General features: G+C 36.1%; 1 protein-coding gene across 2 annotated transcripts in view; it reads left to right on the plus strand.

Annotated features, from left to right (window-relative positions):
- The window catches only part of SLC13A1 (solute carrier family 13 member 1), a 136,661-nt gene that overhangs the window by 82,759 nt on the left and 27,823 nt on the right, over positions 1 to 26,079 (plus strand). For both annotated transcript variants that reach the window (XM_082692256.1, XM_082692255.1), the window contains 5 exons: positions 530 to 658; positions 9,238 to 9,374; positions 11,887 to 12,074; positions 12,666 to 12,714; positions 12,796 to 12,844. In XM_082692256.1, coding sequence (XP_082548382.1) covers positions 530 to 658; positions 9,238 to 9,374; positions 11,887 to 12,074; positions 12,666 to 12,714; positions 12,796 to 12,844 — 552 coding nt within the window. The remainder of the gene's footprint in view (positions 1 to 529; positions 659 to 9,237; positions 9,375 to 11,886; positions 12,075 to 12,665; positions 12,715 to 12,795; positions 12,845 to 26,079) is intronic.

Consider the following 26,079-nt stretch of genomic DNA (forward strand, 5'->3'; position numbering starts at 1 on the left):
CTGAAACATAGCATAACAAAAAGTTTTTTCTAGGTTGATTTCTCTCCTTTGATAGGAGGGGAAGGCAGGTATACACTGGTGCCAACCAATGGGTACCAGGGGATGCAATGCAAGTCACGTATGCCTTGCCCCAGGGAAAAGACAGTAACTTGACTATTTATGCACTCCAAAAGAACTGGAAGTGCATTTTATAACCAAATAAAGGTGAGCACAAGCATTCATACACACTAAAAGGAACACACACACACACAAAAATGGACTATACACTGTTACCTGTTTTGAAGGAAACGTGAAAGAAACTTCATGAAGGAGGATGTTTTTGTTTTAGTTTGGTTTTTCATGTATACTAAATTTTGGCTCTTAGAATCCCTAAGAAATAACTATTTACTGCCCAACACAAAGGTACAGAGGCCTTCAAGTTTCTTCTTGCTTTCTCAGTGACACAGCTCCATTCAACCAATGTGGTTATGATTTAAATGATTTCCCAGTCTCATTATTTCACCTTGCATTTTTCCTTTGTTCTTGCCAGGAAGCAGAATGTGCCTACACACTCTTTGTCATTGCCATATTTTGGCTTACAGAAGCTTTGCCTCTGTCAATAACAGCTTTACTGCCTGGTTTAATGTTTCCACTTTTTGGGATCATGACTTCTAAGAAGGTAAGTCCTCTTGCAAATGTTTGTCATAATTACGTTCCTAATTTTGTACTGATACTGCCATTGAGAAAAGCTGTATTGAAAGGGAACAAGCGGGGCACCTGGGTGGCTCAGGTAGTTGAGGGACCAACTCTTTGATTTCAGCTCAGGTCATGACCTTGGGGTCATGAAATCAAGCCCTGTGTGAAGCTCCACCCTCAGTGGGGAGTCAGCTAGAGAGTCTCTCCCTCTGCCCCTCCTTCTGCTCTCTCTCTCTCAAAATAAATAAATCTTTTTTTTTTTTTTTTTTTTTTTAAGGGAAATGCATGTCCTGTCTTCCCAGGCTGATATCTATGCCTGGTGACTCCCTCCCAACAAAAGGACCAACCTTTCACAGCCTGCATTAGCTTTTGTTTTTCAGCAGAATTTGGTCTCGCACAGTGTTAGAAAAGCAATTTTTGTTTTTAATGAAGAAAAAGCTACCCTGTTTTCTTTTCCAGAAACCTGCCATTTCAAAAGATAAAGCCAAATTAACTTTCATGTGTATTTCTGTTTTGTTCTTGCTGAGAGGAGTTTATTCATGCTGAGCGGTGTTTTTTACCTTTATACAATCTGAGGGTACCCGTCTGAGGAAAATGGATTCAGTTTCTCATTAAAAGCATGAAATGCATTGAAATCAGAATATCTATCTTCATGCAGTCTCCAGCCACCCAGCACACAACTGCCTAAACCGCAGCTGAAGAAGTCTCAGGAAAGATGCCAAGTTCAAGATGCCAGTCCCTGCAATTTATCACCTTTGGACTTCTATCTTCTGCCAGAGTCCAATACTGCTATCTTGAGGTTCATCTGTCTTGTAATGTGGGTGGAGATTTTCCCAACGAACTAACCTATGATACAGTGTTTTTTTGTTCTGTAGGAGAAAGTATTCTTTTCCTTCTCTTCATGTCATTCTTCCCCATTTTGTAGTTCAAACTACATTCTTGCATTTCAGATCCATTTTGCTCCTCTTTCCTTTCTGCATTTTTCCTTCCCTTGTAATCTTGACTCTTTTCTTTCCCACTAATTGGGAAGAGAGAGTACCCAGGGCTGACACTCTGCTGTCCCAGTATCTGGGCTCTATAACTGAAGAAGTTTTTCAAATGCTCCAATAGGCTACATGGATCTTAGTAAAGGAAATTTTATTTTATTTTATTTTTTTAAGATTTTATTTATTTATTTGATAGAGATCACAGGTAGTCAGAGAGGCAGGCAGAGAGAGAGGAAGGGAAGCAGGCTCCCCGTTGAGCAGAGAGCCCGATTGCAATGCGGGGCTCCATCCCAGGACCCTGGGATCACGACCTGAGCTGAAGGCAGGGGCTTTAACCCACTGAGCCACCCAGGCACCCCAGTAAAGGGCACTTTAAAAGAAAGAATTGGCAAGTTCTCAAAAATAATGTGTCAAGTTATTAACCCCTGTTCTGCTGGTTTAGGTGGTTTTACCTCCAAAGATAATTCAGTTCAACAGTAATATATTTGTCTCTTATGATTTAATAACAATAAAATTGACTTTTTAATAGAGGCTGAGATAGAAGCAAGATTAACTAGAATTGGGACGTTTCTGTAGCAAACAGGCTAGAGGAAGACAGGAGAAAAGGGGTACCTAGGAAAGCCTGGCTTTGTGAGAACGCCAAACCTTTGCCTCTTTACAGGATGTGGACCCACAACTAGAGGCAGCAAAATTCTAAGTACCTTTAGCAGTTGCATGACTTAGACTGCTGGTACCTGTCCAAGAGTCCTTCATCTTCCAGAAGCGTCAGCCTCAGACTAAATTAACAGTAATAGAATCTTAGACTTAGAAGCACATTCTTCTGGTCATTTTGTCCTGGGGCAGATTCCTCCTCCCAATATTTCTTATAGATGAGATCACTCAGGAAATAATTAAAGACTTCCTTTGAATGGGCCCAGAAAGCCACACAAGGAAATAAGAATCATTTTTGAAAACTTTTAATACTTAAGTTTAATACTTTTACTGAGCACCTTGTTGTATTAAAGAATATCAACAAATATTGAATATCTCTCATATCCATTGAATAAAATCTGAAATGTTAAATATTTAGTGTGCTCAATTAGATATTTCAAAACAAATATCATTATTATTATTGTCATTGAAAATATGTTTATATATAAATTTCACACATATAAATGTGGAGGTACACATATGTATATGCAGATGTTATAGTACATATTTACATAGTCATTCCATAAATATTTATGTTCTAGGACTCTGCTAGGCTCTTGGGAATATATCACTGAATAAATACAGACAAAAGTCCTTGTCTTCTTAGGAGAAAAGAGACAATAAACAACCTTAATGTCTAGGTAAGTTACAGTGAGTTAGGAGGTAATTGGTGTTATGCAAAAATGCAACAGGATAATAAAGATCAGGAGAGAGTTTTAACATCAGTTTAAACAGGATGATCAGAGTAGAACTCAATGAGCTGTCAATACCTGAACAAAGACTTATAGGAAATGGGACAGTCAGTCCTGTGGCTATCTGGAGAACAACCATTGCCGAGGGGCAAATACCTACCACAAAGACTTCAAGGGAGTTATATGTCTGCAGTGTGACTAAAGCAAAATGAAGGGGAGAATGACAGAAGGTGATGTCAGGGAGATAATTTGTAGAGGGACTAGACCATCTAGGGCCAAAGAAGGCCACTGTAAAGTTTTAACTGTCAATGAAATGAGACCCTCTAGAGATTTTTGAGTAGAAAAGTGGCATCATCAATTTGATTTTTATTTAAAAGGATAATTTGGACTGCTGTGCTGAGAAACAAAGCAGAAAGAAGGAAATGGGTAGCAGGTTATTGCAATAACCCAGTGAGAGGCCATAGCAATTCAGACCAGGGATAGTAATGGGGATATGGAATATACTGTTAATGTATTTTTAAGATAAAATCAACAAAATTTCCTATATGGTTTTATGTGGCATATGATGGGGGTAAAGGGGAGGATTCAAGGATGCCTCGGAACTTTTTGACCTGGCAGCTGGAAAAATGGAGTTGCCATCAGTTGAGATAGGGAAAACTATGGGCAGAGTAGGCTTGTTGCAAAAGAGAGGCTGACACTGGGAGTACAAAGTTTGACACCACATTTGAAATAACTAAATGATATCTAAGTGAAGGTGTTGACTAGGCAGTTAAATACAAATGAGTCCAGATCTCATGAGATAGAGCTGAGCTGGAAATAACGGTTTGAGGATCATCAGCATATAGATGGTATTGATAGTTCTAAAATTTGATGAGGTGATTTCGAGAGTGAGTGAAGATTTAAAACAACAACAACACTACAAAGAAGACAAAGACAAAGAACTGAGCTCTGGAAAATGACAACATTCAGAGACTGGTGAGAAGAGAAAGTACTAGCGAAGAAGAATGTGAAGGATGGGTTATTGAGGTAGGACGAAGGCCCAGAGAATGTGGGATCCTGGAATCCAAGTTTAGGAATATTTTAAGGATGAAGCAAGGATCAAATGTGTCTAATCTACTAATAGGTCAATTAGTGTGAAAACTGGGAATCAACCATTGGAATTAGCAATGAAACATAAATATTTTTAAAACAACAAAATATATATAATTCTAATCAGATCCATTATAACTGACTTTTCTAAAAAATCTCATTTGATTCACAAGCTTGATGTGAAGTATTATTGAACTTTAACGGATAAGTGTATTGACTTAAAGAAATGTTGTGAACTGGTACATTTTATAGCTAAGAGAGAACCCAGGTGCTCTGATTGCAAAAGTGCATGTTTTTTGATGAAATCCCATTTTGAAACAGAAAAATGACTTCAAATTTCATTAGGAATTTTGTTTGACATGCTTATTTTGCCTCAAAAATAGTTGTAATTATCAGTGTTATTTATAAACCAGTACCATTTTCTCTTATTATCTCCTATGTACATAAGCTATAAACAAACACATATGGTTGTGACTAATGTGCTTCAAATATACTAACGCTGATGAAACCCAAAGAATAGGTACTACAATGGGAAACAAAGAATGTGAAAATTCCTCCTTAGGTTTATAATTGATTTCATTTAGAGAGTTGGGCTGCAGGCCATTTTTTGTTTACATAGTACATTAAGAGACTGGCAAACTATGAATCTGAGAGCCAAATCTAGCCGGCTACCCAATTTTTTAAAATAAAGTTTAATTGGAAACATACAAAGCCATGGTCATTCATTTACATACTGTCTTTGGCTACTTTTTATGCTACAAAGACAAGTTGAATAGTTGTAATGGAAACAATGAGGCTCACAAAGTCTAAAACATTTATTATCTGACCTTTTTACAAAATCTGCCAACTGCAAACGTAATCTTAAGAGATTACAACAAGAATGTCTCATGGTCCTGGACTTCCTTCTCTGTTTAATCACTTACTAATCATTGCTTGCTTCTATGCATTCTTTTGCATTTTTTAAAAAGATTTTATTTATTTATTTGGGAGACAGAGAGAGCATGAAAGGAGAGAGGTCAGAGTCTGATGTGGGACTCGATCCCGGACTTCAGGATCATGACCTGAGCCGAAGGCAGTCACTTAACCAACTGAGCCACCCAGATGCCCCTGAAAAAATATTTCTCACACACCCGTGATACCTTACTGCAGTCTTTATTAACTTGTTTTTTTTTTTTTTTTTTTTTTTGCATGTAATAACCTCTAAGCCACTTGAGTTTAGGGACTTACTAATTCATAATCTAATGCATGCCAGTATGTGCCAGGAATGTGCTAAATCCATAAATACAATGATCAGTAAGACACACCTCTGTCTTCAAAATATATCTTATCCAAAAAAGGGGTTAAGTTAATAAATGATCACTATATAGATGAAGATGTGCTCTCACAAAAGGAAGTAGCCTCTGACTAAGCTAAGGATAGTCAGAGAAGGCATCTTAGAAGAACTGACATCTGAGTTCATCCATGAAAGAAGATGGTGGATAACCAAAGTAAGAGAAGAGGGTCATTCCAGGTTAAATGACAGGCAAGTGTTGAAGCATTTCTGTGCTTGAGAATTTCACATGTAGGGAAAAGTTTGCAGAGCACTAAAAGGCTTAACTGGAAGGTGAGATGAAGAGTCTTATAAGAGATGTTGGGAAGATTGGATTTAGTCTTAAATGACATGGAGAGCAGAGAAGGAGGACAGGAAGCACACGGTTGTGATCAGATTTACACTTTAGAAAAGCAACCGTGACAGTGGTAAGGGGTGCATTAGAAAGAGATCAAACAGTAACTCTGTGAGAAGCAGTTAGAAGCTTAATTAAGATATTAATGTTTGAATAGAACAAAGTGGACAATTTAAAATATATAGCAAAACAGGATGTCTGGGTGGTTCAATGGGTTAAGCATATGACTTGGGCTCAGGTCGTGATCCTGGAGTCCTGGGATCAAGTCCCCCATCACGATCCTTGCTCAGCAGGGAGCCTCCTGCTTCTCCCTCTGCCTGCAGCTCCCTCTGCCACCTCCTTGTCTTCTCTTTCTCTCTCTCTGACAAATAAAGAAATAAAATCTTTAAAAATAAAATAAAATATATGGGGGAACTAGAGAAAATAGGACTTTGTGACTAATCCACACATACTGGAAGTGAGAAAGGAAGCATAGCTGACTCTTAGCTTTCTAACTTGGGCAACTAAGTAGATGGAAATTTCATTTGCCGCAAAAAAGGATATGCTGAATGTTTAGATGTTTGTGGGAAATTCAAATGGAAACGTCCAGCTGGGTACACCAGACTTACCTGTTTGGATACAAAGATTTTAGTGTGTTCAGCATTCATTCAGCAAATACGTATTGAATGCCCACTGTGTGCCAAACATTATTTTAGTCACATAGAGTTAGAAATTGAATCTGTAAGATTCAATCTTCAGGTGCACAAAACAAGAAGATTGGAGACAAAACCCTGTAGAATACCAACATTTCAGAAAAGGGCAGAGGAAAAATAATTTTCAATGTAGGCCAAGAAGAAAAATTCGGAAAGGCAGTGATAGACCTAGGGAGAAAAAACAAAAATGGTTCATAAGTCTGTAAACACTAGTAAATTAATAATTTGAAATAATACTTACACTGAAAGTAATGATTGAGAGAGTTAGGAAGAAGAAGTTTGGGAACAGAGTATAGACAATTCATATTTATGATCTCTCTACTGATTTAGGAGCTCAAAGACCATAGTTTATTCATCGACTCCCTTCCTCCCTGTCTCATTCATCCAGAATTATTTACTCAGCTCCTCTTCTGTACCAGGACTGTACTAGGTGCCAAATATGCAATGACTAGCAAAACAGATTCCTGGCCCTCTTAGAATGTATAGTATATTACAAAAGACATGCAACAAGCAGATAAGTGCAGTATTTACATATTATAATATTCTGTGAAGGAAACCAAGAGGGCTCTGTAATACAGAAAAATAGTAGAAACTATTTTAAACATCTGGCTATTTGAGAATTGAGGAGGTGTGAAGAGGGAAACACATGCCAGGTGTTTATCATCGCATTCTCTGTTCATATGACAGTTTCAGTTTCCAGTGTTAGAGTAATTAATAAGGGAAATAATAAGGAAATTGATAGAATTATTTTCTATTTTGCAGTACCATAAAATGTAAAGAGGTAAATACAAACTGTGAAAAACAAAATAAATTAACATTTCATAAAACATAATGAAGAGATCCACTTGTCCACCTTTAATTCCAAAACTAATTTTTACTTTCTTTTTAAACCAAGCCAATCTTAGTAAGCTATATTAAAAATGCTAATACAATTTAAAGTAACAAAATTATTATGAGAACGGATTTTTCTTTTTTTTAAAAAGATTTTATTTATTTATTTAACAGAGAAAGAGATCAGAGGTAGGCAGAGAAGCAGGAAGAGAAAGAGGGGAACCAGGCTCCCTGCTGAGCAGAGAGCCTGATCTGATGTGGGGCTCAGTCTTAAGACCCCGAGACCTTGTCCTGGGCCAAAGGCAGAGGCTTAATCCACTGAGCCACCCAGGCGCCCCGGAGAACTGATTTTTCTACTCTTTTGTGATTTCATATTGGAATAGTTATTTCTCAACTCTTCCATTCCTTCAACCAGATTTTTTTTTTTAAAGGGATATTTCCTCTTATAATCCACTCTTTTCAGCACAACCTCATGATTCAGTTTAACCAAGGAGGTTCTGAAGTCAAGTCTCTTAAATATCAGTCTCCCAAAGTACTATACCTAAGCAATTAAAAATAAGGTTTCTGTGGTTAGATAATTTTGAAAAATATGTTGTATGTGGAATTCTACTCTGTGAGTGGCAATGCCTGTTCATATTTAAAGGTTTTGAGGAGACCTATAGGAAAGAAAATTCTAGTATTTCAAAACTCTATGCTTTGTAAACTTACTTGACCACAAAATTTTGTTGTTGTTGTTGTTGTTGTTTAAGAAAAAGATTATGTACTGGGGCGCCTGGGTGGCTCAGTGGGTTAAAGCCTCTGCCTTTAGCTCAGGTCATGATCCCAGGTTCCTGGGATTGAGTCCCGCATCGGGCTCTCTGCTCGGCAGGGAGTCTGCTTCCCTTCCTCTCTCTCTGCCTACCTCTCTGCCTACTTGTGATCTCTGTCTGTCAAATAAATAAATAAATAAAATCTTTAAAAAAAAGAAAAAGAAAAAGATTATGTACCTAACGTACTTCAGAGTGTTCTTAATCTCTGAATGGTGTTAGCTAAAAATGGCTTAAAAGTTGGCTCCTATTCAAGGGTATTTATTTATTTATATTTTTATTTTTAATTTTTTAAAATTTTTTATTTTTTATAAACATATATTTTTATCCCCAGGGGTACAGGTCTGTGAATCGCCAGGTTTACACACTTCACAGCACTCACCATAGCACATACTCTCCCCAATGTCCATAACACCACCCCCTTCTCCCAAACCCCCTCCCCCCAGCAACCCTCAGTTTGTTTTGTGAGATTAAGAGTCCCTTATGGTTTGTCTCCCTCCCAATCCCATCTTGTTTCATTTATTCTTCTCCTACCCCCTTAACCCCACGTGTTGCATCTCCACTTCCTCATATCAGGGAGATCATATGATAGTTGTCTTTCTCGGATTGACTTATTTCACTAAGCATGATAAGGGGTATTTATTTTATAGCAAATAATTTTGAAGGTAAAGCCATTTGAAATATTTAGGAGTAACACTACAATTTGGGCATAATAGATGGTAACAAAGACACTGGCAGTTTGGAGACTCAACTTGGACTTTCCCAAATCACATTCACTGCTGTTCTACCGCAACAGCATATACCAGTTAACCGTGGTTTGGAGATGGAAAAATTAAGGCATTGAAGGCACTTGCCTGACATTACACAGCTATTTCAAAACCCAGTATGTTGGGTACTTTTTTTTGGTATGTATTTTCCCTTAACACTCCTATTTCCGGGTAAACATATAGAACAAAGTTAAATTTGTATTGTTCACATATCTACATTTTTCTTAATAGAAAGATTAAGTAGTTTAAAGGTCAAAGTTAAGAGTAGCAAAATAATGCTTTCTTGGGCAATATTATTTTTCCCCCACCAACGTAAGTAATCATGGGTTTAATCATAAATTTTAGGTGGCATCTGCTTATTTCAAAGATTTTCATCTACTGTTAATTGGAGTCATCTGTTTAGCAACATCAATAGAAAAATGGAATTTGCACAAAAGGATTGCCCTGAGAATGGTGATGACAGTGGGTGTGAACCCAGCATGGTAAGTACTCCATTTACTCTTCCAGGTTTACTTTCCAAACAGATCATATTTTTGCAGAGCAAATAACTAAATAAGTAATGCACATCCAAGCAAGCATTCACATCACAGTAAAATTCATGCCTTTCTTTCCTTTGCAAATATGAAAAGGCTATAAAGTGCACTGGAGTTGTAGGAAGAAACAACAACAACTTTTGGGTCTAATTACAGGTAGATTGGAATAAGTGCACACACCTTTCATGCACAGTAGGAGCCAAAGCTGAGAGAAGTCTTGAACCCCAACAGACAAGATGGTAGACTTCAGAGTAGATTTCAGTTATATGTGGTTTATTTGGCTGATTACACATTCAAGACTTGTTCAAGAGCATTCTTCATCATGGGGAGGATGTTAAGAACCAAAGACAAAGACATTACTGACAAAATACAAACGTGTGCAGAAACATTCCAAGGTGAACATTTTTCTTTTTAAATGAACTGTTGCAAACTGAAGCAATCAGTTAAGAGATTTCATCCACAGAATGTGAAATCACTCAGTTGACTAACTTTCCTCACTGAAATAAATGCTTTTTTCCATTACATTAATTGGTTACTTTAGTTTTAGATCTAACTCTTGTTAAGAACATAGATGTGAGCTAATATTTATTTATTTATTTATTTATTTATTTATTTCCAGTGTCATAAACACTTACATGATAGTGTTAAGCTCTAAAGTATTAAGTGGTTCTTCCCTTCTCATTTTCTTTGAAAATAAGAAAATTTGAATTATGTTGAATTTGAATTATGTTGCATGATTCATTTTAGAATATATCTACGTCTGTGTTGATCATTTATGAATCAAATAGTTTCATTAAATACGAAGAATAACTCAGATGAGACATATTTTTAAAATATTTGCTACTTTAAATGTTTATACCATGAGTGTGTTAAGGAAATTCTGCTCTTGAAATGAAATGGTATTCCATGCCTCTTGGGGTGCTATAGATATGTGTATCTTTTCCTTGACCATCTGCTCCCTGACCACAGGGGATGGGATAGTAAACCATGCAGTGAAGCAAGAGTCCTGTCCTTTATACCACTGAGTGGCTTTTCAACTTAAGGCATTTTCACCACACAGAAAATGTGCTCACTATCTTTTTTTTATAGGAAGATTTCATGTCTTGCCAATGCCTTAAATCAAAAGTATTTCTAGTTTACTTTTTTAAAAGCTTCTTTTATTTATTTTTCTCTTTTCTAGACTTTTTAAAATTTAATTTTATTTTTTAGTGTTCCAAGATTCATTGTTTATGCACCACACCCAGTGCTCCATGCAATACATGCCCTCCTTAATACCCATCACCAGGCTCACCCATCCACCCACCCCCTGGCCCTCTAAAACCCTCAGTTTGTTTCTCAGAGTCCATAGTCTCTGATGCTTCGTCTCCCCCTCTGATTTCCCCCCAATTCACTTTTCCTTTCCTTCTCCTAATGTTCACTTTTTCTTGACAATCATTTCCTGTTTAAACAGATATCTAAAGTTTTATTTTGTTTTACATGTAGAAATTGTTCACCTGATCTGAACTTGAAATTTATAGTGTAGAATTTGTCTTGTAGATCCACTTTTTTTCTTTTCTTGTCTCTTCTTTCTTTTCTTTTTTTCTTTCTTTCTTTCCTTTTTTTTTGTAGATCCACTTTTAAAGGGAGTCATAGAATTTCATAAATGGCTGCATATGGAAAGATGTGCTTCTGAATGATTTTCTGGGATCTCCCACTCAAAAGAGATCAAATTTTTTTTCGCAAGTATGATTTTTGAAAGCTTCTAGATATGATTTAAAATCCTACAGTCTTAGGTGTTATTTTTAAGGGAGAAGAAGTACTTTGTTTATAAGAGAAGACAATGTAATACATCTAGTCCTTGACCACAGGCAAGAATGTCAAATTCAGGAAAGCATAAATAATAGAACCTACAGAAAATTTTGAAACCTCATTTTTGCTCGTCATTTTAACCATTTCCTCCACCTACCGTATATTGAACCAGAGGAGTCAACAGTAAAGAGTAGATTTATAAGTAATTTCTCTCCTTGCCCTCGCTGACCCACATACTAATACACAGAGATGTGACCAAACGATGAAAGAAAGAATAAGGGACCCTAAATTGAAAACTGATTGCATTACATCTTACTAGTATTTCAAGGGACGTGTCATCTGTAAAGGGCATTCAAATATTGGTATAATACTGCAAGCTCTTCTACCATCTACTGACGTGCAGTTTGGTAATACACGTCATCATTTTTCTGTTTTAAGGGAAGATAGTTTATGGTTCCAGGGAAACAAATCTGATAAGAACACCACTCTTCCACGTGCTTCTCTGATTCCTATCTGGCTCTGACTGTACTCAGGGTTTACCCTCAAAGAGGAACCCTAACTTAAGTGTGTTTTGAAAAAATTCCCAACTTACAAAGAGCATTCTTTACAGTTAAATAATACAAAGCAGTTAAGCTGGAGAGCACAGCTCGTATTAAAGGCCCTCTCATTTCAGGCTGACATTGGGGTTCATGAGCAGTACGGCCTTTTTATCCATGTGGCTTAGCAACACCTCCACGGCTGCCATGGTGATGCCCATTGTTGAGGCTGTGGCACAGCAGATCATCAGCGCGGAAGCCGAGGTCGAGGCCACTCAGATGACTTGTATCAGTGGATCAGTCAACCATGGACTGGAAATTGATGGTATCACATGTTGAGATGCTGCAGTAGGGTCTAATCATTTGGGCAGTAGGCAGAAACTCAAGAATTCTGGCTTATATTTTATTAACCGTTCATATGTGCATGACATGAATTTAACTCTCTCTTTTCTGTATTTCCCAATATTATACATCACCCAAATATTTAACCTTCAACTAATGGTCGAATCTACATTCTCTGGACAAAAAGGAAGAATGCCCTTTCTAGCCTCTAGTCAGTCTGATGGAACTCTCTCTCTCTCTGTCCCTCTCAGTAAACCCGAGGTTACTCTTCCATACTGAGCTAACATAATAATAGTGAAAATGGGCATAATAGTGGGAATCTATCTTTAATTCCTACATTCTGTTTGGAAAGAGCATTATATTTGGCTGTGGTTATTTCTAGCTCTGATAAATTGCCTTGATGGAGTGGAAATGTTGGGATGATATTTGAATTTATAACGTACTTGATTAAGATGAATGTTATGTCAGTTCAGGTGAATTTGTTTTCCGTTTCTAGTAATGTTTTCATCTTACACACACATACACACACAGATAACCCTTTAAATTATTTGTTCTTTTATTTAATGTTTTGCAGAAGTTGTTGAAACAAATGAGAAGAAAGAGAAACCAATACCAGCTCCAGGGTAAAGAATATTGACATTTTGATTAGGATTTTCTAAATTACATTTTAATAAAATTATAAACTGGGTCAATTCATTTTTCAGATACAGTAATGATGCAGGAAAAATTTCAAGCAAGACAGAGCTGGAAAAGGTACATTAAATGTGATTCTTTCTAAATAATTATATGTGATATTATATTAGATCTTCAGTTAGAGATGTAGGCATTTTATTTTTTATTTTTTTATTTTTAGAGAGGGAGGAGGGAGGGGCAGAGGGGAAAGAGAGATACAAATCAAAGCAGGACCCAAGCTCAGTGCAGAGACTTTCATGGGGCTCAATCTCATGACCCTCAGATCATGACCTGAGCTGAAATCAAGGGTGTGATGCTTAACTGACTGAGCCACCCAGGTGCCCTGAGAGGTATGCATTTTAAAATCTGTTACTTCCTTTCTTGTCTATAAATTCCTTTGCTTGCCTAAGTCAAAGCACTGTGTAAGGGTTTAATAAGCCCTTATAGATAGACATAGGCTAAAATCAACCTGCCGATAGAAAACTTTTTGGGCTTTGAAAATAAGCATTGTTTTTCTTCTTTTACTTAATTCATGATGATGAGTGTTAGCATATATAGTTCATGGTAATGGGAGTTAGCATATGTAGCTAAAGAACTATAATTCCAATCTCAGAACATTGTTTCATTTTCTTATTAAAATCTTATCAGCTCCATAGCCTGATTTCCATTAGGACTATTCTCATTTCTTTCAGGTTATAAACTTAGAGCAACTCTTATTCATGTAATTACAACCCAGTTATCTTTAGTGTCCCCACTAAAAAAATTCAGTGCAGAATTTAGGAATTGCTACTGTCAAATACAGATGGAGGAGTTGTAGTCATTCTAGCTATTAAAGGAAGGAAGGAGACTTTTGTAAACCATCCCATAAAATTCATTTCACCAGAATAAATCAATATAAACATTCTATACTATGTTGTATTGGGAGTAATAGATCTTGAGATCACTGAAAAATAATCCTGCATAGAAACAGTTTTCCGGTAACCATGGCATTAGGAATAGGAGAGTGGGGCATATGTTCCTTCCTCAGGCTATAATGCATTTACATGCAACTCAGTAGGAGAAAGAAAACCCTCTTGTTATTTACAGAAATCTTCAAGGAAAGAGTGTCTTCTCCTTAAAGAGAAGACAAATAACAAGGATAAGTTTTAAGCTATTAGTTACCGGGTTTTAACAATGAGAATTGAATATATATTTCTGAAAACATTATCTTTAGGAATAGAAGTAATTCTCTTAAAACAGAATCAACAGCATGTGAGGTATATTACAGAAAAACTCATTAAAAATGAGCTTTAAAAATTCTGAAAATTGGCAAACATAAACAGAAAGAATTGCACTCAGTAACTTTCTCATGGTCATATTTAGAAATCCAGTTTTCTGGCATGATGCCTACATTTTGGGTCAAGCCCCTTCAAATCAATTTGACATCCAACACTATCCTCAGCATTACAGGAAGATCCACTGATGAAAAGACCTGCTCCTTCCTGTAGGCAGCTAGAGTCTGGTGGGGAAGAAGGGTTTTAAAAATGTGTGACATAAATCCTATAACAAAAGCAGGCACAGAAGCTCAGTCTTCCAAAGGTGGAGCAGGTAGCTCAATCAGGGCATGTTGCAGGAGGGGGTATGAGTAAAAGAGATTTGAGTTTGGGAGGAGAAAGCGCACTCACTCAGCAGAGAGCCAATTCCGTGCATGCAGGAACCAGGTTTACTTTGTTCACAATCTAATCCCCTGGCACACTTCATGGCCTAACACAGGGTAGGTATTCAGTAGATGTCTATCTTGATTAATTAATTAATGAGTGAAAAGATAAGAGGTAGTCTAATTAGAAAAAGCAATGTGTTCAAAGACCCAGATAGGCAGAGAGCAGGACTTTTTCAGAAAACGTCTCCACTGCAGGTGCTAGGGATGAATTGTGCTATGTGAAATGTCTAGATAGCTTGAGTTGTGTTAAAAATAGTTGGTCATGCCACGCCAAAGAGTTTAGAATTTATCTTAGAGAAAGTTGAAACTGGAAAACAGCTTGGTAAATTCTTCCCATTGAGAAACTTACTATGGCAACACTTTGAAGGGCAGAGATTGTAGGTCTAATTGGACTTCTTGATTAATTAGACTTTGAGGATGAGAGAGAGAAAAGTATAGAAGATGCCTCCACTAGACTACAGTAGGTAAAGATAGGCTGTGATGCCACTGATGGAGATGGGGAACACAGAATGAGGATAAATTTTCAGTGGGGGAAAAGTAAGGTAAATTTGGGTACATTTTAGGCAATAAAGATTGAGTTCTGAGTTTGGGAGAAAAGAACAAGCAAGGCCTTTGAACAATGAATCTGTGATCTTTCTAGAACTCAGTGTATAAAATTCAGCTTTGCGTGAAAGAAAAATTAAAGGATAACTATTTACATTACAAACGTGTTCTTTATTAGAGAGAAGATGAAAGTCTTACTTGCTTTTGGTGTCACATTAAAAAGTGTAGTCAAGACCAATGTTAAGGAGTATTTGCCTGTGTTTTCTTCTTGGAGCTTTACAGTTTGGGGCCTTATGTTTAGATCTTTAATCCATCTTGAGTCAGTTTTTGTGAGCAGTGTAAGATAGAAGTCCAATTTTATTCTTCTGCATGTGGTTATCAAGTTTTCCCAGAACCAGTTATTGAAGAGGCGATCCTTTCCCCACTAAGTATCTTGACTCCTTGTCACATATTGGTTCGCTGTAAATATGAGGATTTATTTTTGGGCTCTCAGTTTTGTTTCATTGATCTACGTGTCTATTTTTATACTAATTCTAGACTGTTTTGATTATATAGCTTAGTAATATAATCTGAAGCCAAGAAGTGTGATACCTTCAGCTTTGTTCTTTCTCAGGATTGCTTTGGCTATTCATGGAAATTAATTTCATTTTTGGTGGAAAGAAAATAAGGGTTTGAAACTGAAATGCATCAGATCTAAAATTCTTGTTAATAAAACTGAAAATTTCTGATATAGATGGTAATGATAGTTTTGCCATTGCTGCTGCTGCGCGTGGTGATGATTACATGTTGGTTTTGAAGATGGCGGATAGTCAGTAGTCCCTCAGATTCCAGAAACTGATTTAAGAGTAGTCATATTCCAGTGCATCCTACCTAAAAATAGATGTTTTCCATGACTTGCCAAGTTCTCTTCTTATTATAGACCATGACCCAGACATTAGCAGAGCTCCCGTTTGTGTCCGGAATAAGAGTGGTGGGTAGGTACTTAGTCTGTAAAACTTGCATGACTCCAAAAGTAGTTAATATATTTTTTGAAAAGGAAAGGAACAAAAAGAATGGAATATCCTAAAGAGACAGTGGCAGTACAAGGAGAAATATATTTGTCAGTTTCCAGCATGAAGCTCCAGATGACTGAGAAAACACTCATCATCCCTCATATTACTTCCATAAAAAAATGAGCTCCAGATATCTGAAAATCATTTTTTACATGCCAAAAGAATAATCAAATTGCTAGCTTCTTCCCTTCTTCACAAGCACTATAGTATCATTCAAAGAGATATCCCAGATTTTTATACTAGCTCAATTTCTAAACCTTCAGCCATCTTCAAATGAAAGGAATTGGAAAACCAGTTTGCTTTTAATGAAAGGTCTAAGATAATTGTTTTCCATTCATCTTAGATAGTGTGTTGTTCTCCAAGAGGAAAAATTCAAAGGAAAAATGTCCTTGAACAAATTAAATCTTATTTTTTAAATAGGTACTCAGTTTGGGGGTGAAAATGCTTGGTTTTGAAAACCAAAGTCTGTAAGGAAACACTGTTTAATGTTCTCAAAGAATTCAAAGAACCATATTAACAGTAATAAGCACAGCTCATAATATCATGGTCTAGAGGCATTAATTCTGCCAAGTTAGGGGATATCAGTTCTAGAATATCTGGTGTCCAGATCAGGCATAAACAAAAACTTGTTCTTGGTTGCTCTTCCATTCGATACTGGATGAAATTGGGTGGCAAAGCCAATTATTAGGGCTGTTCAGTCCTCACCTGACACAGCCTAGCTATCTTCTTTCACTCACTCAGCCAAACCCTATACTTCATAGAGAGATGAGGATAGAAAAAGAGCAGCATCAAAGTATGAGAGATAACAAGTATTGGCAAGGATGTGGAGGAAGGGCAACCCCTGTGCACTGTTGGTGGCTTCAGCCACTACAGAAAACAGTAGAGAGGGTCATCAAAAGATTAAAAATGAAATTACTGTATGATCCAGCAATCCCACTCTGGAATCCAAAGGAATCGAAAATGAGATTGCAGAGGGATAGCTGCACTCCTGTGTTCATTGCAGCATTATTCACAGTAGCCACAATATGGGAAAAGTGTCCAACCAATGGGCAAATGGATGAAGAAGAGTTGTTAGGAATATACAGTGGACTATTATTCAGCCACGAAAATAAGGAAGTCCTGCCATTTGCAGCAACATGGATGAAATTTGAGGGCATTATGCTAAATGAAATAAGGCAGACAAAAAATAACAAAGACTGTGGTATCACCTTATATGTGGAATCTAAAAAAATAAAAAGTGAAACTCAAGGGAACAAAGAGTAGAAAAGTGGTTGTCAAGGGCTGAGGGGTGGCATGAAAACTTTGGCTATAAGATGAATAAGGTCTAAAGGGTATAATTAATGTAAAACATGGTGACTATACTTAACACTGTTGTATGGTTGAAGTTGGTCAAGGTAGTGGTATTTGAATGTCTGACAAAAGAAAAGAAAGAGAAAAGGAAGGAAGGAAGGGAGGAAGGAAAAGAAAAATAGATATGTGAGGTGATGGATATGTTGGTTGGTCGGACTGGGGTAATCTTTTCATAATGTATGCTTGTGTCAGATCACCATAACTATACACTTAAATATCCTATAATTTTATTTGTCAATTCCATCTCAATAAAGTAGAAAGCAATTGTGGGATATTTTAAGTGTCTATCAATGTGATGTACATATTAACAGTGAAAGGATTCCCTCCATCTAGTTTATTGGCACCTAGATGTTTTATCCAGTTTAGGCATTCACTTTTTTTTTATTATGTTCAATTAGCCAACATATAGTACCTCATTAGTTTTTGATACAGTGTTCACTTCACATATTTATCAAAAGATGTCTGTGTGTGTGTGTGTGTGTGTGTGTGTGTGTGTGTGTGTGACCACATTTGAGTTCTACATTCTTGACACATTTCAGTTGTGCAGTGCAGTGTTGTCAACTTGCCAAATTTAGCATTCCATCTTTAGTCCTTTTTCATCTTATAGCTGAAAGTTTGTACCCTTTAAAGATTTTATTTGACAGACAGAGATCACAAGTAGGCAGAGAGGCCGGCGGGGTGATGCAGGCTCCCTGCTAAGCCAAAGGCAGAGGCTTTAACCTACTGAGCCACCCAGGCACCCCATTTTGTACCCTTTGTATGGTCTTTTTAACTGTTTCAGTTTCCTATGCTTCTGGGAATAGGAGAAGTTGAACTTTTAAAAGAAATCATAACTAAGCCAATTAGGAGAGCACACCTCATTCAAGCATTTGGAAACCTCATTATCAATGTTATTATATCAGAACTAAAGGAAATAATGCAGAGTGAAATAAGTCAAGCAGAGAAAGTCAATTATCACATGGTTTCACTTACTTATGGAGCATAAGGAATAACATGGAGGACATAGGGGAAGGAAAGGAAAAGTGAATTGGGGGAAATTAGAGGGGGAGACCAAGCATGAGAGACTGTGGACTCTGAGAAACAAACTGAGGGTTTTAGAGGGGAAAGGGGTGGGCGGATGGGCGAGCCTGGTGGTGGGTATTAAGGAGGGCATGTATTGCATAGAGCACTGGGTGTTATATCCAAACAGTGAGTCTTGGAACTCTGCATCAAAAACTAATGATGTACTCTATGGTGACTTACATTACACAATAATAAATATATATATATATTTATAATAATACATATTATTATAAGTATATATTTTATATTTATTTATAAATATATATTTAATATAAATATATATATTTATTCATATATTATTATATCAGAGCAAAAGATTAAATTTCTGATACATAATAGGGATCCAGTATCCTCCACAATCAGTATAGACTAAAGTGAAGTTGAATGTCTCCAAGGATAAGTACGTAAAACCTAATTCATCTAAAATTACACCAGGTGTATTTTCTGATGAAAAAAGGGACTAATGGTATACTATATGTTGACTAATTTAACATAATAAAACAAAAAAGGAACTGGGTGGCAACAGTTGGTGAGGTAAATTCACTTCTGAATGAAGAACGTTTTTTAACATTTATTTTAAAAAAGAGAAAGAAATCACAGCAGCAAACTGTGAATATGCCCTCATTACAGATTTTAATTTTTATTTCAGTCAAAGCCCTAACTCCATTGCTATCTTTACTTAGCTGTGTTTCTGCAAAACATTTTGTTGTTAAAAAAAATGATTGGCTGTTGATAATAGCTTTTGTCCCATATATCTTTCACTTTGGAATCACCAAAATGTAGTTCTTCACATTTGAAGTTATTGATATATCATCTAGAAAATAACATAAGGTCAGCTGTGTTGGAAGCATCTGTACTTTCCTCTAAGTGTATGGTAAGCCTCCCACACTATAATTTATTCTAATACTATATTTTGTTTTTTAAAATCCTCAGCAGTGTTTTTCTATGCATCTTCCAATAGGATTTCCTTACAAAGGAACATATTTATTTTACTTAATCCCCAAATTGTTTTAATATACTTGATTATGAAGTATTTTATACATACACATATTTTTTAGAGATTTTATTTATTTACTTGACAGAGAGAGAGATCACAAGTAGGCAGAGGCAGGCAGAGAGAATAGGGGAAGCAGGCTTCCCACTGAGCAGAGAGCCTGATGCAGGGCTTGATCCCAGGACCTTGAGATCATGACCTGAGCCAAACGCAGAGGCTTAACCCACTAAGCCACCCAGGTGCCCCTATACATACACATACTTACAAAATATAACAGAAAAATTTAAAGAATATTAAAATGCATAAAATGATATATTTCACATCCCAGCTTAATAAATTTCAAGAAATCTCCATGAGCTACCCAGGCACCCCTAGAAGTATATTTTAAAATTTGAAATAAATGAGGCTTTTGTAACTACTTTTTAAAAAAAATTCTGACTTAATTTTACTGTGCTCAGAAATTGGTGTGGGGGTGCCTGGTGGCTCAGTGGGTTAAGCCTCTGCCTTCCGCTCAGGTCATGATCCCAGGCTCCTGGGATCGAGCCCCACATCAGGCTCTCTGCTCAGCTGGGAGCCTGCTTCCCATCTCTCTCTTTACCTGCCTCTCTGTCCACTTGTGATCTCTCTCTGTGTCAAACAAATAAATAAAATCTTAAAAAAAAAAAAAAAGAAATTGGTTTGTATGACCTCAGTTCTAAACTTATTGAGGCCAAATTATAGGCTAGCACATGGTCAATTGTGATAAATATTTCACTGTGCTTATAAAGAATTGTTTATTCTCAACATACCAGTGCAGTATTTTACAAAAGTCTGTTAGATCAGTGTCCAAGTTGTTTTTCAAATCGGCTACGACCTAATTTTTTGTCTACTTAACCCAGCAATTAATGAAACTCTGGTTAAAATCTCCGTCTAGGACATGAATATGTTTATTTTTCCTGCTAGTTCTATCAGTTTTGGCTTCTATATGTTTTTCGATTATTTGGATTATGTTATTGTGTCCCTACCAGTTTAGAATGTTTATATATTCCTGGTTAATTAATGCTTTTACCATTTTGCGATGCCCCTTTCAATGTATAATCATGTGTTTGGAGTCTTAGAGTTTATTTGTGTGATGCTAATGCTGCAATTCTTTTTTTAATTTATTTTACTTTATTTTAAGCTAGTATAGTTAATATACAGTGTTCTATTAGTTTCAGGTGTACAATATAGTGATTCAACAATTCTATATATTAGTCAGTTTTCATCATGGTAGGTGTACTCTTAATTCCCTTCATCTATTTCATCTATCCCTTCACCTACCCCCCACCGTAATCATTAGTTTGTTTTCTATAGTTAAGACTCTGTTTTTTTGGTTTGTCTCTTTTTCTTTGTTCATTTGTTTTATTTCTTAAGTTCCACATGTGAGTGAAATTGTATGATGTTTGTCTTCCTCTGATTAACTTGTTTCACTTAGCGTTATACCCTTTAGATCCATCCGTGTTCTTGCAAATGACAAAGTTTCATTCTTTTTTTGGCTTAGTAATATTCCAGTGTATGTATCTGTGTGTGTGTGTATATATATATATATATATATATATATATATATATATATATATATGGTTATATGATCTCTATCACATCTTTGTCCATTCATCTACCAATGAACACTTGGGCTGATTCCATAATTTTGCTATTATAAATAATGCTTCAATAAACATAGCAGTTAGTATCTTTTTTAATTACAGTCTTCATATTTTCTGGGTAACTGCCCAGTAGTGGAATTATTGAATCATATGGTAATTCTATTTTTAATTTTTTGAGGAACCTCTATAGTATGGACATTTTAACAGTATTTGTTCTTCAATCCATGAGCACAGAATATCTCCCCATTTTTTTCTATCATCTTCAATTTCTTTCATCAATGTTTTACAGTTTTCAGAGTACCAGTCTTTCACCTCCTTGGTTAAATTTATTCCTAGGTATTTTATTATTTTGGTGCAATTGTAAATGAGATTGTTTTCTTAATTTCCCTTTCTGCTATTTCATTATTAGTATATAGAAATGCAGAATATTTCTGAATATTGGTTTTGTGTCCTACAACCTGATCTAATTCATGTGCCAGTTCTAATAGATTTTTGGTTGAAGTCTTTTGGGTTTTCTGTATATGGTATCATGTTATTTGCAAATAGTGAAAATTTTACTTTTTCCTTACCATTTAGATGCCTTTTATTTCTTTTTTGTTGTCAGATTGCTTTGTCTAGGACTCCTAGTACTGTGTTGAATAAAAGTGGTGAGAGTGGACATCCTTATCTTCTTCCTGATCTTAGGGGATAAGTTCTCAACATTTTTCACCACTGAATATGATGTTAGCTGTGGGTTTTTCCATATATGGCCTTTATTATGTCGAGGTATATTCCCTTTATTTATTTGCATCTGTTGAAATGACCATACGATTTTTATCCTTTTTCTTATTGATGTCATGTATCATGTTGATTGACTTGCAAATATTGAACCACATTTGCAGATGGTAAATATTTTTTTAATGTATTGTTGAATTCAGTTTATTAATATTTTGTTGAGGATTTTTGCATCTATGTTCGTCACACATATTGGCCTCTACTTCTCTTTTTTTGGCCTCTGATTCTCTTTTTTTGTAGTGTCTTACTCTGGTTTTGGTATGAGACTATCCTGGCTTTATAGAATGAATTCAGAAGCTTTCCTTCCTCTTCTGTGTTTTGGAATAGTTTGAAAAGGATGAGTATTAACTCTTCTTTAAATGTTTTGTAGAATTCACCTGTGAAGCTGTTGGGTCCTAGACTTTGTTTTTTGGGAGTATTTTGGTTACTGACTCAATTGCCTTGTTGGTAATTGGTCTGTTCAAATTTTCTGTGTCTTCTTGATTCAGTTTTGGGAGGTTATATGTTTCTAGGAACTTATCCATTTCTTCTAGGTTGTTCAATTTGTTGGCATATAAATTTTCATAATATTCTTTTATAATGCTTTGTATTTCTATGGGGTCAGTTGTTATGTCTCCTTTTTCATTCCTGAATTTGTTTATTTGCATCCCCTCTTTGTTGTTGTTGTTGTTGATGATGATGATGAGTCTGACTAAAGCTTTAACAATTTTGTTAGTCTTGAAATCCTGTAAATCTTTCTTTGGCCTGTTTTGTTTTCTGCTGGTTCTCACTTTTGTTGCCTTATCTGTGTGTGTGTGTGTGTGTGTGTGTGTGTGTGTGTGTGTGTTGAGAAGGGGGGTGTACTTTTTTTTCCAATTTTTTACTTAAATTCCAGTTAACATACAGTGTGATATTAGTTTCAGGTGTAGAATTCAGTGATTCATCACTTACATACATCATGTAGTGCTTATCACAAGTGCCCCCTTAATCCCCATCATCCATTTAACCCATTCCCCCACCGACCTCCTCTCCAGTAACCCTCAAATTGTCTGGTATAGTTAGGAGTCTGTTTTCTGGTTTGCCTCCCTTTTTTCCCCCTCTGTGTTCATCTCTTTTGTTTCTTAAATTCCACATATGAGTGAAGTCATATGGTATTTGTCTTTCTCTGACTGACTTATATTGCTTAACATAACACTCTCTAGCTCAATCTATATCATTGCAAATGGCAAGATTTCATTATTTGTTATGGATGAATAATATTCCATTTTATATATATATATATAGAGAGAGAGAGAGAGAGAGAGATTTATATAATGGAATTATATAAATTATATAAATGGAATTTATATAATGGAATATTACTCAGTATATATCTATATCTATATCTTTGTATATCTCACATATTTTTTGGACATTGGGCTCTTTTCATAGTTTGGTTATTGTACTATAAACATTGGGAGGCATTTATCCTTTTGAATCAGTATTTTTGTATCCTTTGGGTAAATACCTAGTAGTACAATTGCTGGGTCATAGGTTAGCTCTATTTTTAACTTTTTGAGGAACCTCCATACTGTTTTCTAGAGTGGCTGGTTTGCATTCCCACCAACAGTATAAGAGGGTTCCCATTTCTCTGCATCCTCACCAACACCTGTCATTTCCCGAGTTGTTAGTTTTAGCCATTCTGACAAGTGTGGGATCTCATTGTAGTTTGATTTGTATTTCCCTGATGATGAGTGATGTTAATCATCATTTCATGTGTCTGGTAGCCATATGTATATCTTCTTTGGAAAATGTCTATTATTGTCTTCTGTCCATTTTTAAATTGGATTATTTGTTTTTTATTGTTGAGTTTTATTAGTATTGAAATGCTGGTTTTCCTTGAAACTTCTCTGGGAATTCCTTAAATCCTGGGTTACAGCTGCATGGAAGAGCTTTTATAGTATTGTTCTTATTTTAACACAGCAATTGGTGAACACCAATTTATTGGTAACACCAATTTAGGCTAACAGTTTAGGTCACAATAATTGTTAACACCAATTTAGGCTAAAAATGCTCATGATTAGGAGGTTTGGGGCTACATTACGTTTTCCTTTAAGTCAGCATGAGATTTCCTTGCTGTCTACTTTTGCAAAGGATCCCAACTTTATGAATGTTTTCCCATATAAGTCCCATAGAGGATGGGCTTTAGGCATTATCTGCTATACCCAGCTCTTTCTGGAAAAAAAAAAAAAAATTGAAATCCTCAGATCAAAAAGCTGCGTAGTCACTCACTTAAGATTCCCACTTTCACTTCATTTAGGGTCAAGGCAAATTCTTTACTTTTATATTGCTTTGTAATGCAGTTTTAAGATTCTTTTTCAATATTTTAAACAGCATTTTATTTAACAGGAAATCTGATTTTTCGTGTGGCTGAAAAGAAAAAGCTACTATATTATTTATATATTGTGTCAGTCATATTTACTGCTATAGAAAGAAAAAGATGTTTTCCAATACATATATATATATAAGCTATTCACAATTAAATTACAAAGGAAGCTTCTAAATATTTAACATTTAGGATAAAAACATTTTATAAAATAAATCTTGGATTTAATTATAATTTTCAATATTGCTGAAAAAAGAATTTTTATAAAGAGTTTTCAAGTCTTAAGTGCTAAATTTTAAATATCTTTCTATTCATCATATTACTACTATTTAAAAAAAAAAGATTTTGTTTATTTATTTGACAGAGATCACAAGTAGGCAGAGAGGCAGGCAGAGAGAGGAAGGGAAGCAGGCTCCTCGCTGAGCAGAGAGCCCAATGCCGGGCTCGATCCCAGGACCCTGGGATCATGACTTGAGCCAAAGGCAGAGGCTTTAAACCACTGAGCCATCCAGGTGCCCCTATCATACTATTACTATTGAAAGTAATACTCTAATTCATAATATGCAGCATAATTCTTTATTAGCTAGAGTAGATATAAATCATATTTCCAGGAGTCTTATTGATAACTTCAATTCTGTTACCAGATGCTCTGAGTTGTTCAGATTATAACAGAATAGATCCTTACCAGAACTTCATGAAGACTTTGTATCAGGAGTAGGAGAAGGAATGCCTCTCATGTTTTCTTGCTGTTCACTTATGTGTTATCTTTATTGTGATCTATCTTCACATAAGTAATTTCCTATAGAAATCATTTAAAGCCACATGCACATCATGAAAGGGCTATTTTAATTAAAACTAGGAAGCATAATCTGTTATCCACTTAACCAAGCACATGTCAACTCAATATGCTGAGAGCAAACAAAGGAGACAGGGCCCCACTGTCTTCCCTCTTCGCACAATGGAGCTTTTACTTACCCCACCATCTTTCACCTGTATCATTCACCACTGTATGGACCATGAAATGACCAAGGTCAATCTGTGAAATAATTATTAGTTAAGATTCATTTATTTATCTTTTAATATAAAAAAAGAAATATTGCATCTACCAGTAAGAGGCCAGATTGAATAAGCCCATTTACCTTCACTTTCTCCTAAATCTCCATTAAAACAAGAACAAATAGACCTTTTAAGTCATAAGTCACAATTATATAAATGTCAAGAGAAGAGATGACAGCGAAATCATTTTGGACCCTGGAAAGTAAAAGGATGGGTAGGAAATGACTCAGTTATCTCATAAAAGTGGAATCCTAAGTCAACAGTGAGGAAAGACAATAAACAATCCAGGTTACATAGCAGCATCCTTCAAAGTTCTTAAAATGTTGAAAGTCAGGGACTAAGTAAAAAATTGCTTATGAAAAGAACTGAATTCCGAAATTTTCCCTCAACTCGACAAAGATGCAGCTGCTTCTCCACCAAACAGAAGTGTCACTGTTAGACTAGTAACTCAGAGGGTAAAGAGAACCAGACACAGTTCATGCCACAGAAGGGTTTCACAATGAAAACGGGCATGTGAGAGGCAGTTTATCTGCTGAAGGGTGAGAACCTTGGCTTCCACTCAACTGGTCCCAGGAGCCAGGCCTATACCCTCCAGGTGTCAGCACACAGGAGACCAGGAAGTCCTTCCCCGGGGGATGTAATCAACACAAAGAGAAAGTGAGTATGCGTGCCACTGGATTTTCTCAGAAAAATAAGAGGCCAGGTCGGAGGACAGTGCAGGGAAACCCACAGTCAATAACAACTCCCAAAGCACATGTACCAAGCTTCCAAACAGCTTTTCACTGTCTTCTCTATGAGCAAACGATGAGCAAGTTCTAGA

The sequence above is a fragment of the Mustela nivalis genome, assembly GCF_964662115.1.
Source record: "Mustela nivalis genome assembly, chromosome: 12".
NCBI classification, from domain to species: Eukaryota; Metazoa; Chordata; class Mammalia; order Carnivora; family Mustelidae; genus Mustela; species Mustela nivalis.